The following is a 12,089-nucleotide window of genomic DNA, read 5'->3' as shown; positions in this document are numbered from 1 at the left end:
GGAGAAGCTGGGGAACCAGAGCGCCGCGCCGCGGCGCGCGAGGAAGTGTTACGGCTGGGTCGCAACAAGGGAGTCCACTTTGAGACACGTAAACGGTAACAGGCACGCTTAAGCTATCGGAGATTGATCACATCAGACACACTTATGCAAAGAAATTGGACTCTCTCCCCTTCTCCTCCCGCCCTTTTTTAATAAACTTTTAGCTGCTGGTCTCAGTGTCGTTTATTATCAAACCATTCAAAAGTTACGTCTCCCACACGCGAACCGTCGTTTACGCGCACAAAGCAGCTAGGGAAGATAATAAAGCTCGGACTAGCCGCCTAGGATGCGAGGAGTAGTGATTCCCTACGAAAATACAGCTCTAAGGACACTCGCCGATTTTGCGGCTACCGTGACACCGGTTATGCATACCAGAGGCAACTTCGGCTGTTACCGGCCGGTGATCGTGTTTACCTCCAGCAATACAAAGCCCCGCCTCGAAGTGAACTCTTCACCTCCTACTGCCACGTCTTTCTTATAAGTTTACCCTAGAACCCTCGTTAATCTCAATTCTTGGTCCCAAAACCGGTACAAAGAAGCACTCGCCCCATCGCGCTGCGGCGATTCCCTGAAGGAATGTCACCTGCCGTGCGATGTTGCGAGCTGCGTGCGCGGTACATGACACGCGGGATCAATCACATCAGCGCCCTCGGGAGGCGCAAGAGCAGCAGCGGCGGCGGCGGCAGATCGATGCTCCGGAAGAGCAGGAGGCGGAAGAGGCTGCGGCGGATGGAGGAGGAGGCGGAGGAGGCGGAGGAGGCGAAGGAAGGGCCCAAGATGGCGTCTCCCTGCGGCCGCTGAGCGCCGACATCCATGGCGGCGGCGGTGGCGGAGCTGCTGGTCGCGGCTCTGCTCGCGCTCTGCGCGGCCCCGCCACGCTGCCTGGGGAACCCTGACGCCAAGAGGTTGTACGACGACCTCATGAGCAGCTACAACCGGCTCATCCGACCCGTCAGCAACAACTCAGACAGGCTCACCGTCCGCATGGGACTCAAGCTCTCACAGCTCATCGATGTGGTACGTCGGCCGGAAACAGGGGCGCGGTGGCTGTCTTATTCGCATGATTACTTCAAGAGCAGCAGCTCACGCGTGATTCAAATACTGCACGTGCGCTACCCGTATGCCTCATCGATTATGCACATGGGGCTTTTTCTAAGGCTTTTAATTTTCGCAAGTGATATTGTCTATGTGTGCCCGAGAAGTGGGTGAATTTCTCCATCATTCCTCCACTTTCTTCTCCGTCCTAGTCGCACGCGTTTGTCTGGGTAAAATAGCTGGTTTGCATGTTGCTATAGCCTCCATTCGTGCATAGCTAGCAATTGAGAGCAATAAAATTTCTTTGACCTTTAGCAAAAGGTAGTGACGAGATCAAAACTTTACCAGCAGACATCGGAACTGCTATTTCTGGTTGTTTTCCCCTTTGTATATTTGTATGACACTTCTCGGGTAGAGTTAGAACCAAAATAAAGAAAGAAAGACACATTTTTTCTTCTTTTGTTTTTGTTTTGTAAAGCAGAACCCCCGCGCTTCAACAACTTTTAATGAGGACACCTGACGAAAATCTTTACGAAAATCTCTACAAGCTGCAGTATTAGTTTCACTCCGGTTTTGACGTGGGAGCGTATAAAATTGAGCTACTTCTTTTTTTTTTTTTTTTTTGCAGAATCTAAAGAACCAGATAATGACTACGAACGTCTGGGTGAATCAGGTAAGCATCAGCGTGCCGCATCACAGCTAGATACGATTGAAGTTGAAGTTCGGGAGCCTCGGATGGCGCATTGTTGGCCAGTGCATGTTTAAAGTGAACGTGTTTGCTTATGGTGTACAACGACGTCAAGTGGAAAGGGATAAACAGGTGTCGTGAGTGAGAAGCATGCAGGTGCAGCATGATGCGATGGTTGGAAAAGCACACTGCCCTACTCCGGTGCATTCACTGGGTCTTTTTAACGTTGTAAGCGTACGCTGTATCCCTGCGATTGTTCCGAGAAGACCATTCGAATATCATTGGCATGGTGTCAAAATCGAGGATGTCTACAGAGGCAAAAGGAGACGGTCAGATCTCTCGGGAAGGGATTGAGAAGCGAGAATCGGCCTAAGCCCCAACAGTACGAAAGGGCCGAAAGTTATGAATAACATGAAGCGCAGGGGAGAGGGACGAGACAGCCGTGAATGCGCACTTTCCCAGTGAGAAAGGATGACAACGCAGATTTAAAATTGAATTTGCTGGATTCGGAGTTCAGGACTCAGGCGCCACTTCCTTGCAGCCCGTGCCACACATCGCTGCGTACTTTCTTCCAGGAGTGGTCGGACCACAAGCTCAAATGGGATCCCCAGGAATACGGGGGCGTCACTGAACTCTACGTGCCTGCGGAGCAGATTTGGCTCCCGGACATTGTCCTCTACAACAAGTAAGCACCGCTCAACAAGGATTCCGTGGGCAGCTGTTTTAAATCTTGCCCGCCGTTGAGGTTCAGCGCATGGCTAAGGCGTCGTGATGTTGAACCCGTCGATTCGGGTTCCATCCCAGCCGCGGGGGCCGTTTTTCTTGTAGAGGCAAAAAACAAGCGCCTGTCGGTAGAGATTTTGGTGCTCTTTATGGATCAAGAAGTGGTCTAAATTAGCCGGTAGCCCTTCAATAAGGCGCGCCTTATAGCCCAGGTGTAGTAGGCTCGGCGCGCAAAACCCCAAAATCTTAATTTTCGAACTATAAGCTTTGTGTTTTCTTTTTTTTTTTTTGCGACCTTTACCATCACGCTATTGGCGAAGGAAGGTTCATCAGGGGCCAGTCAGTGAAGTTAGAGACCATAGCATATAGGAGTCATTTTCTAGTTCAGCGGGAAGTTATAAAAGGCAGCGTTATTTGGCCTTTGCAATGTATACCTTCATATTTTTACCCTCGTTTATCTCACCCACGTTGCCCACGCTTGCATGAGCAGCAGAAGCTAGTGCAACGTCAAAGTTTTTCCAGAGTTGCTCAAGGCCCCATCTGTTTTGCCACGTCCCTCTCCCCAATGTCCTCCTCGCAGTGCTGATGGCAACTACGAGGTGACCATCATGACTAAAGCGATAATCCACGAGGACGGAAGGGTGGTGTGGAACCCGCCAGCTATCTACAAGAGCTTCTGCCAGATTGACGTACAGTACTTCCCGTTCGACAAGCAGGACTGCTTCATGAAGTTCGGATCTTGGACCTACGACGGCTTCCAGGTGACTCGATTCGTATATATGCGCGTTCAAACTGCGCCTCCGGCTACGTAATGGGTTTTAGGTTTTAGGTTTTAGGTTTTAGTTTAGTTAGGTTTTAAGTGGGTTTTAGGTTGTTTCCTTGCGGCTGAGATTTAAAAATGCGGTGGTTTATTAACAGCGGAGCTGTTTAGGCCGAGAGAGAGAGAGAGAGAGAGAGAGAGAGAGAGAGAGAGAGAGAGAGAGAGAGAGAGAGAGAGAGAGAGAGACTTATTATTGAAAAGGAGGAGAGGTCGGCCTGAGAAAGTTATCTTGGGCCTGCTACTTCCCACTGGGGGGGAGGGTACTGGGGATAAAAAGAGAAAGGTATGAATATGGAAGGTATGAGAAATGACAATGAAATCGACAAATGAACTATGTACAAGCCGTAAAACCTCACATACAGCGGGGCGCTGAATCGGACGATTGCAGTCCACTTGTCAGCACATGATTATCGTTCATAAAAAAACAAAACAAAAAACATGGCGACATTATTTTGCAGTCTTTTAAATTTTGTCACAACCTAGAGCCGAGAATCCCGAGAGGAGTCCATAAGAAATGTAAGCAGGGCTTTAATTGCTAAAAACACCTAGAAGTGTGAGGGAAAATGACGTGGAGGCAAGAAGCCCACGACGAGCAGGTGTTGCAAGTGCGCGCCTCAAGAAAAGCATTCAGTTAGGGAGATACAAGGAATCGAACCCGGGACATTACGCCATGAAATCGGCAACCTTACCACCGGGCCACCCCAAAGGTCCGTTGGGTACGGGGTTAGCAGCAGCGGGGAACAATAACAATCATAATAATAATAATAACAATAACACATTCAATAACAATAACACATGATGTAACGACTGGTTGATGACACCTAATACAAATAAATGTAAAGTAATGCAAGTAACGCGAAAACCACCTCGAAGCCCTAATTATACCCTTCATGGGAATATTCTTGAGACCGTAGCTTTCTATAAATACTTAGGCGTCTATATATCATCCAATCTTTCCTGGGAACCGCATATAAACTAAATAACAAACAATGCGAACCTCACATTGGGCTATTTAAAACGTAATTTTTCTGGTCTAACATCTTCGCTGAAACTACACCTGTACAAAACGCTTATACGCCCTAAATTGGAATACGCCGCTTCTATATGGGACCCTGGCCTCACATATTTAGCTTCATCTGTCGAGTTCATCCAGAACCGCTCCGCACGCTTCATCCTTTCCGAATATCATCGCACTGCTAGTGTAACGACAATGAAATCACAGTTGCTACTACCTGATCTGTCTTTACGCCGCCAGATACAACGTTTGTGTTTATTAGATGCGCCGCATCTCTTGCTCTGAGGCATGTCCCTCCTGCGTCGTCGTCGCGCCGTCCGTCCGCATCCCTCCTCCGTTCTTCTCTCCCACAGCTGGGTGCAACACTCTCACTCCGGCTCATTAGCATACCACAGCTGGCGCGCTTGTATGGGCGCGCTTCGCTGCGTAACGTTGCATTAACAACTGCTCCGGCGCGCGCAAGTGCGCGCATGTGCGACTCTCCTCCATTGTCTCCTCTCCTTCAAGCGCTGTGAATATAAAGCGGGTATCGCGCTGCGGCGGTTCAGTCAAGCGCTCGCTCTCGCACTGGACGTGACCTTGCTTGACTATTTCGTGCTTGAGTTGGTTCTTCCGATGAAGACGTGATGGAAGCGACGTGAGTGGTGTGACACAACAATTACGCCCATCGTCCCGCGTATAGAAACACCCGCATGTGATGGAAATGCATCATACGCGTTCACAACACGTTTCACGCGATTTAGAGAATCAACCCAACGGAAACACCAATTGAACCCCCCGATGCGTCGCATCATACCAGGATTACCTCGCGAAAAGATGGGCGTAATTTTTTGACAATTTTTTTTTTTTATCACGGGACTCTTCATGACTTACTCCTATCAAGTCCCTCTTTCATATCTCGTCGCTTAGATCATCGCCTTAAAATTGAACCCATTCATTGTCATGCAAATCAGTTCTATTACTCTTTTCTACCCCAAGCAATCAACCATTGGAACCGCCTTCCTGAACCCCTTGTATTTATCCGTAACAATAAGTTGTTTAGATCAGCTTTGACTACCCACGTTTGCAATAATACTTGATTCTAAAATTTCTTTAGTGCTGTTGTGCCTTTTTGTCCTCATTTTGTCGTTGGTTCCGAACTGTTCCCCGACATCACTATATCAGCCACTGCATATAAGTAATATGTATCGCATCATAAACAGTTTTGTAGCGCCTTTTTTTCCATTTTATCGCCCTTAGGTATCGGTTTTCAAATGCTTATCCGTCGCTATTGTACACAGGCTACATTACTGTGCTTTTCTTGTGACTTTTCTCTTGATTTTGCTGTTTTGTCATTCCTTCTTTATTTTGACTTGTACTCTTGTTTGTCTTGTATGCTTAGTATTTTCTTGTATATCTGTACCTTTTATGTCCACTCCCCTCTGTAACACCCTACCCGGGCCTTGAGGGTAACCTTAAATAAATAAATAAATAAATTAGAAAGAAAAAACGTTTCCCGTGGTAGGAAATGAACTTGGGCTCCTCACGTTATGAAACCGGCACCTATCCGATTGAGCTATCACCGCATTCCGGGGCGCAGAGCATTTCCTTTGGGTTCATAGCGCGGGTGTTGGCTTTGAACTTAACCTCCGGTAGTGCGCGCTAACGTGGTTGATTGATTGATTGTAGGGTTTAACGCGCCAACGCAACGCAGGCGAAGAGGCGCGCCGTAGTGGAGGGCTCCGGATTAGTTTTGACCACCTGGGGATCTTTCACGTGCGCCTAAATCTCAAACGCGCGGGTGTTTTCGCTTTTCGCCTCCATCAGAAAAGCGGCCGCCGCATCCGGGAATCGAAACCGCGACCTCGTGCTCAGCAGCCTTAGCCACCGCGGCGGGTCGCGCTAACGTGGTCCACTTTCGTAGAGATGTGAAGGCCTTCGGACAAAACGATCCGGGCCTGCCGTCATGGAGAACTTTCAGCGGCAATTAAGTTCGGAAATAAATGTGAGGTGCCACAGCCGGGTCTCCGACGAAGGGAAAGGGTGCCTCCATCTCCGCTGTTTCTCAAGCCTTGCACCCCTAGTGCAAGCTACGCCAATTTTTCTTATGCCCAGTCTTGTTGCCGACCTACCGACATGTCAGAAGTTACATCAAGTACTACCAAAATTTCAAACGTATACCCTCAACGCGTGAGTGTGGCTAGCGTTGGTGTAACCTGCCTCTTACGTGGTGCAGTCAATTTAACACACAATATTTCCCCTTCAGTAAGCTTCTCAAACTACCGCTTTATGAGCGGGGGCTGTCAGTCCCAATACCGGTACTATGTTTCATCCTCTGCCACTTCTTCATCAGGTGGTTATTTTCAGAAACGCAACACGCATTCGAGTTATCTGAAATGTAAAAGTAAGGCAGTTCCTGATAGCATTCTTTCCCACCGTGTCTACGGTACCTTTGTAGCCATTACCACTAAGTAAGTCTATCCCTTGCTACTTCCGAATTAAACTCCCTATATTGTACACCTACCCTTTTTTTGTACCACGCCAGTACCTTGCTACGCATATGCGCTACTCTTCTCTCAAATCTGCTGCTTCGCCAACACACCCTGTATTATCCCCTTCCCCAGAGCTGTTGCAGAGCGAGCTGACAAGCTCGCGGCTTGAGGACCAGGAATTCTTGGTAAACCGGGCCAAAGCAGCAGACGTAACCCGCAGCTTCCTGAAATGAGAAGATGCCACCCCCTTTTCTATTCTCTAGTATCGGCTCCAGTAAAGGTTTCCCTCCACCACCTCCTCCCCCTCGTAGTATGTGACACCAAGCACTTTCTGTTGCCGCTCACGCGTGGTGGGCTGTTCCGTGTACACCCAGGTGGACCTGAAGCACATGAGCGAGATTCCGGACACCAACGTGGTGCCGGTGGGCATCGACCTGAGCGAGTTCTACCTGAGCGTGGAGTGGGACATCATGGCCGTTCCGGCCATGCGCCGCGAGAAGTTCTACTCGTGCTGCGAACAGCCCTACCCGGACATCACCTTCAACATCACGCTGCGCCGGAAGACGCTCTTCTACACCGTCAACCTCATCATCCCCTGCGTCGGCATCTCGTGCCTCTCGGTTCTCGTCTTCTACCTGCCTTCGGACTCGGGAGAAAAGGTGCTCACAGTCCCATACCCCCCGGCAGGCAGCCCCGCATCTTAGAGAGCCTCCTCCCCTTGACCGTAGTCCCTCTGCTCGTACTCGCATACGCAGGTGTCGCTGTCCATCTCGATCATGCTCTCGCTGACGTTCTTCTTCCTCGTGCTGGCCGAGATCATCCCGCCCACGTCGCTGGCCATGCCCCTTCTGGGCAAGTACCTGGTCTTCACCATGATCCTGGTCACAGTCTCGGTGCTCGTCACCATCGCAGTGCTCAACGTGCACTTCCGCTCGCCGTCCACGCACCGCATGGCCCCCTGGGTGCGACGCCTCTTCGTGCACCTCATGCCGCGCCTGCTGCTCATGAGGCCGCCGCAGTACCGCATTGAGGTACACCTCTGCCCGGAGCCCGGGCCCCCGCAGTACCCCGACGTTCTTGTTGGAGGAGTTTGCGTCAGCACTTTTAAGCTTATGCGGCCATTTCCAAGCAACAGACAACCGATTTTTGTCGAGTATATTTTCTATATCCCCAACGAAAGAGCATCCCTTAAAACACTTTAAACCGGAACGGTTTTGCTGATAGCACCGTAGAACTTTTGAAATAAGAATCTTCAGATCTACCAGCCTTACGTGGCCTGCCAAAAGGAACGCTGGACACCATGACAGTGAGCCGTGCGGCTCTGTACGTGAGACGAGAAGCGGTATTTAAAACCTTATTCCCCGCCTGAAACCACAATAATGTGCAGTCTTTCCAAATCATTTATGCGTTTTTTAATCACTCTTTCAAACAGACGAAGTTGTCTGCAGTAGTGTCCCGTTTTGGCACTTCATGGCGCCACCTTTCAAACTTCAGAAAGTTTAGTGTCAAATTGAAATTCTTTCCGCCTGTTTATTTCCAAAAGTCCTCGAGGTACCCCAGAATATAAAACGCTGGGCTGTCTGTCCCTTAAAGCAGAACAGGCTGTTTCAAATGTATTGTGCGCTATATACTCTAAGAAGTAACGGGCCACCCAGGCACTTCGTGCAAACTATAGATGGCATTTCCTAAAAAGTTTAGCTGTCAATTTCTTCACTTGGCAACATTGGAAACGGCCACTTACATGGCCGAGGAGCTACGGACATGGCGCGGCTTGTGCCACTGCGCCCTCAAGTCGCAGAGAAAAAAAACGCCGTGCGTCATCTGCTCCACTTCAACCCGATTCTCAACGGTGGTGTCAACAGAGAAGTTATTAATCGCACTCACACTGGAGTCAAGGCATTACTTTGCGTTCGGTAGGGTAGAGTTTGAAACGACCAACACCCATCATGTGCTTAGCACGGACAAGTACCGCCATCCCGCGGAGCCCGACGTAACCAGTGACGGCGCAGTGACATGGTTGCCTGTATGCTAGCCTAACCAGTGAATACTCGGCGCAGGTGGACGAAGGGTCGTCTGCCAAGTCCCCGCACCAGGGGAACGCCCATGGCGGCATGCACGTGGATGACTCGATGATTCTGCCGGAGCCACTGCTGCTGGCGCGACCTCAGGGGCTACACCAGGCTGAGCCCGTGGGGGACCAGCCGCCGGGCGACTTGGAGCGCGCCATCCACAACGCCATGTTCATCGCGCAGCACATAGACAACAACGACGACTTCGAGAGCGTGAGTGTGCACGTGGTCGGCAGCTCCGTGAGATGTATCCGCGCAAGCGTACACGTCGCGCACCGAGAAATTCAGCATTGATTTTCCAAACTTGGCGCTGAATAAAAGGACCTGCAGGTCTGTAAGGCGCATGGTATTTTAAGGGGACATGAGGATCAGTTTGAACCACCTGCGCTTGTTTTTATAATGCCCACCGATATCTAGCAGCCGCCATCGCGTGTACCCGGTATTCTTATCGCCAAAAGAAACATGCCCTCGCAACCAGCTACAAAAAATAGCCGTTAAAAAGCGCGAGGCCGTCTCATTAGAACGTCTGGAACAGAAAACGAACAAAAAATCTGCTGCAGTAATTGGGGGAATAAGCGATGGACGCGCAGCGCTTCTTGGGGCGTGGAGTTCGTGAGAACCTCTGTTTTGGGTGACCAGGTGTCTTAAGGCGACGGTGTCTTAATTGGGATGGAATACGGAGATGTACTACGTACATTTACAAAATTCGCGTTAATTGTTATCACCTTTAGTAAAACAGGCCGAACGCGCTATCCTCCAAAGGGCTAAGGTTTTTGTTTCGCAGTGTGGGAAGAAATGCTTGGCTGGTCTTCAATATTTCCTTTAGCTGTAGTCTCCCGTCTACGGAATGTTCAACTAGCACCTTTCTCTCCGATGCATTCCAGTTTCTCCGTCAGCACTTCATTTATTAAACACATTTGTGCCTTCATAACCGATGCTCTTCTCCGCGCAGATCCGCGAGGACTGGAAATACGTGGCCATGGTCCTGGATCGGCTCTTCCTCTGGCTCTTCACGATAGCCTGCGTCGTCGGCACGGCGGGCATCTTCCTCCAAGCTCCTTCTCTCTACGACCAGACCGACCCGATCGACGTGAAGTTTTCCCAAGTGGCTCGCCGAATGCGCAAGGACTATCCCTGGACAGATGTCTGAAAGCAGCCGCGCGGCGACAACCGCTTGGCAAACTTTTGCAAGAGATAGTACAACCGCTTTGCAGAGAGACCAGCCGGCGTCACAAGGCGTCTCAATCAGATCACCGGTGTGAATGCTTGGCTGATCGATGGCCGAAAGCCACGAACACAAAGTTGGCGGCTTAAAGGGATAGACAACAGGTTTTTGTCGAGTATATTTTCTATATCTCAAATGAAAGGGCATAACTTAAAACACTAGAACTTTCAAAATCAGAATTTTAACACGAAAATGTTTTATTCCGGGATCCACGAAGATTTCGCTGACGTCATATCCGTCACGGAAATGATGCCAGTACAACTAAGCAAGTGGCCTGTAAAGGGTGCACCCCTACCCACAGGGTCTTCTTGCAAGAAAGCCACCTTTAGTACTAAAGAGTACGTTATACTTGGGGTTGCTCGTTTTCGGGTTTTATATTTTAACACGAAAGTGTTGTATGCCGCGATACCCCAAGATTTCGCTGACGTCATATCCGTTATGGAAATGACGCAAGTACAACTTCGCCGAAGCGACCCGCCAGCAGGGCGTCGCTCGCCAAGCACACTCACAAGATAGCCGCCGACCCGAAAATCATGTTCAGCTGCAGATTTCGCTGCACATTTCACTTTCGGGTTTTACCGATTCATATGACAGAGAAATCAACCACACTTTTTTAGATCTACCAGACATACGCGGCCTGCCAAGAGGAATGCAGGCAACTATGACAGTGAGCTGTGTGGCGACATACTTTTAACTGTACGTGAGTTGAAAAGAGATATTCAAAACCTAATCACCGGCTAAAACAACAACAATGTTCAGTCTTTCCTATTCCTTTGTGCAGTTTTTGAATTACGCATCGAAACCGACGGAATTGTTTTGACACGTACTGTAGTGTCACGTTTTGACACTGCATGGCGCCACCTTTCAGACTTCAGAAAGTTTAGGGCCAAACTAAAATTATTTCCGCCTGTTCATTTGGAAATTCCTTGCAGTTACGCCACTATATAAAACGTTGGATTTCATATGAGCTAGAGGACGTGCACTCCAAAAAAATCGGTTGTCTGTCCCTTTAACTCCCTCATCCGACGCTTTCGACGGGCTCGTCTCTTCTAACGTGAGCAGAGACGTCTCAAACGCCTGCTCAGTCTGGAGCTCAATGAAATGTATGTAGGACCTAAGCACCGTAAATTAAGCAAAAAGATCAATTATTTCGCCGTCTGTCGCTCTACGAACCACTGCTCTCGACGGTTCCAGGCCTCTGAACAAAGTTACGTACCCATTGACAGGCGCTGCGCAAACCCGGGATATTTGACTGTGTTATTACGGTGTCTTAGTGAAAAGTGGTAGCACCTATTCAAACAGCGACATGACTGCACATTCGGAGTCACCTGCTGCGCATGCGCAGTTACATGGGAAAAACTGCGGTCACTGAACTTGAGTTGCTCCTGATACATCCTATGGTACCAGTTAAGCGGTTATTTGTTCACACAACAGTAGTTCTGACGTGTATAAAATGCCTCAACAAAAGAATTGCTCATACGTTAAACCCGTTATGTTACATTCGTGCTCACCGAGAAGCAAACGCCTTTGTTGTTGGCGGCGTAATAAAGCAATTAAACCTCTTCTTGCATCCTCTTTGTTCATCATTAATCTCCCATTAATCTCCAATTACCCCGGTCCTGTACTAACTGCGACCCATTTATCCCCGTAACTTCTTGATCTCATCTGCGCATCTAACTTTCTGTCGCCCCCTGCAACGCTTGCCTTCTCTATAGGGAGGAGGAGGAGGAGGAGGAAAAACTTTATTGTGAGCCAGGTGATGTGGGAGTGCCACTCTGTTACAACGGTTATCTTGCCCTCGCATTACATGCCCTGCCCACGTCCATTTCTTCTTCTTAATTTCTACTAATATGTCCTTAACACGCGTTTGTTCCCTGACCCACTCCGCTCTCTTCTTGTCCCTTAATGTTACACCTATCATTTTCCGCTCCATTGCCCGCTGAGTCATCCCCAATTTAAGTTGAACCCTCTTAGTGAGCCTCCAAGTTTCTTCCCCGTAGGTGA

The 12,089-nt window shown here is 49.3% G+C and overlaps 1 protein-coding gene across 1 annotated transcript; it reads left to right on the top strand.

Moving 5' to 3' along the window:
• Positions 1-798: 798 nt before the first annotated feature.
• Positions 799-11,641, top strand: LOC144145277 (acetylcholine receptor subunit alpha-like 1). The gene is made up of 8 exons (XM_077676830.1): positions 799-1,056; positions 1,703-1,747; positions 2,338-2,447; positions 3,066-3,246; positions 7,166-7,450; positions 7,547-7,822; positions 8,849-9,073; positions 9,813-11,641. The coding sequence occupies exons 1-8, from the start codon at positions 853-855 to the stop codon at positions 10,008-10,010; spliced, it is 1,524 nt and encodes a 507-aa protein (XP_077532956.1). The 5' UTR covers positions 799-852; the 3' UTR covers positions 10,011-11,641.
• Positions 11,642-12,089: the final 448 nt, after the last annotated feature.

The sequence above is a fragment of the Haemaphysalis longicornis genome, unplaced genomic scaffold (genome assembly GCF_048455015.1).
Source record: "Haemaphysalis longicornis isolate Haplotype H1 unplaced genomic scaffold, Haemaphysalis longicornis Haplotype H1 scaffold_7, whole genome shotgun sequence".
NCBI lineage: Eukaryota > Metazoa > Arthropoda > Arachnida > Ixodida > Ixodidae > Haemaphysalis > Haemaphysalis longicornis.
Note: the sequence above shows the minus strand (reverse complement) of the source record. Positions and strands in the feature narration are given on the sequence as shown.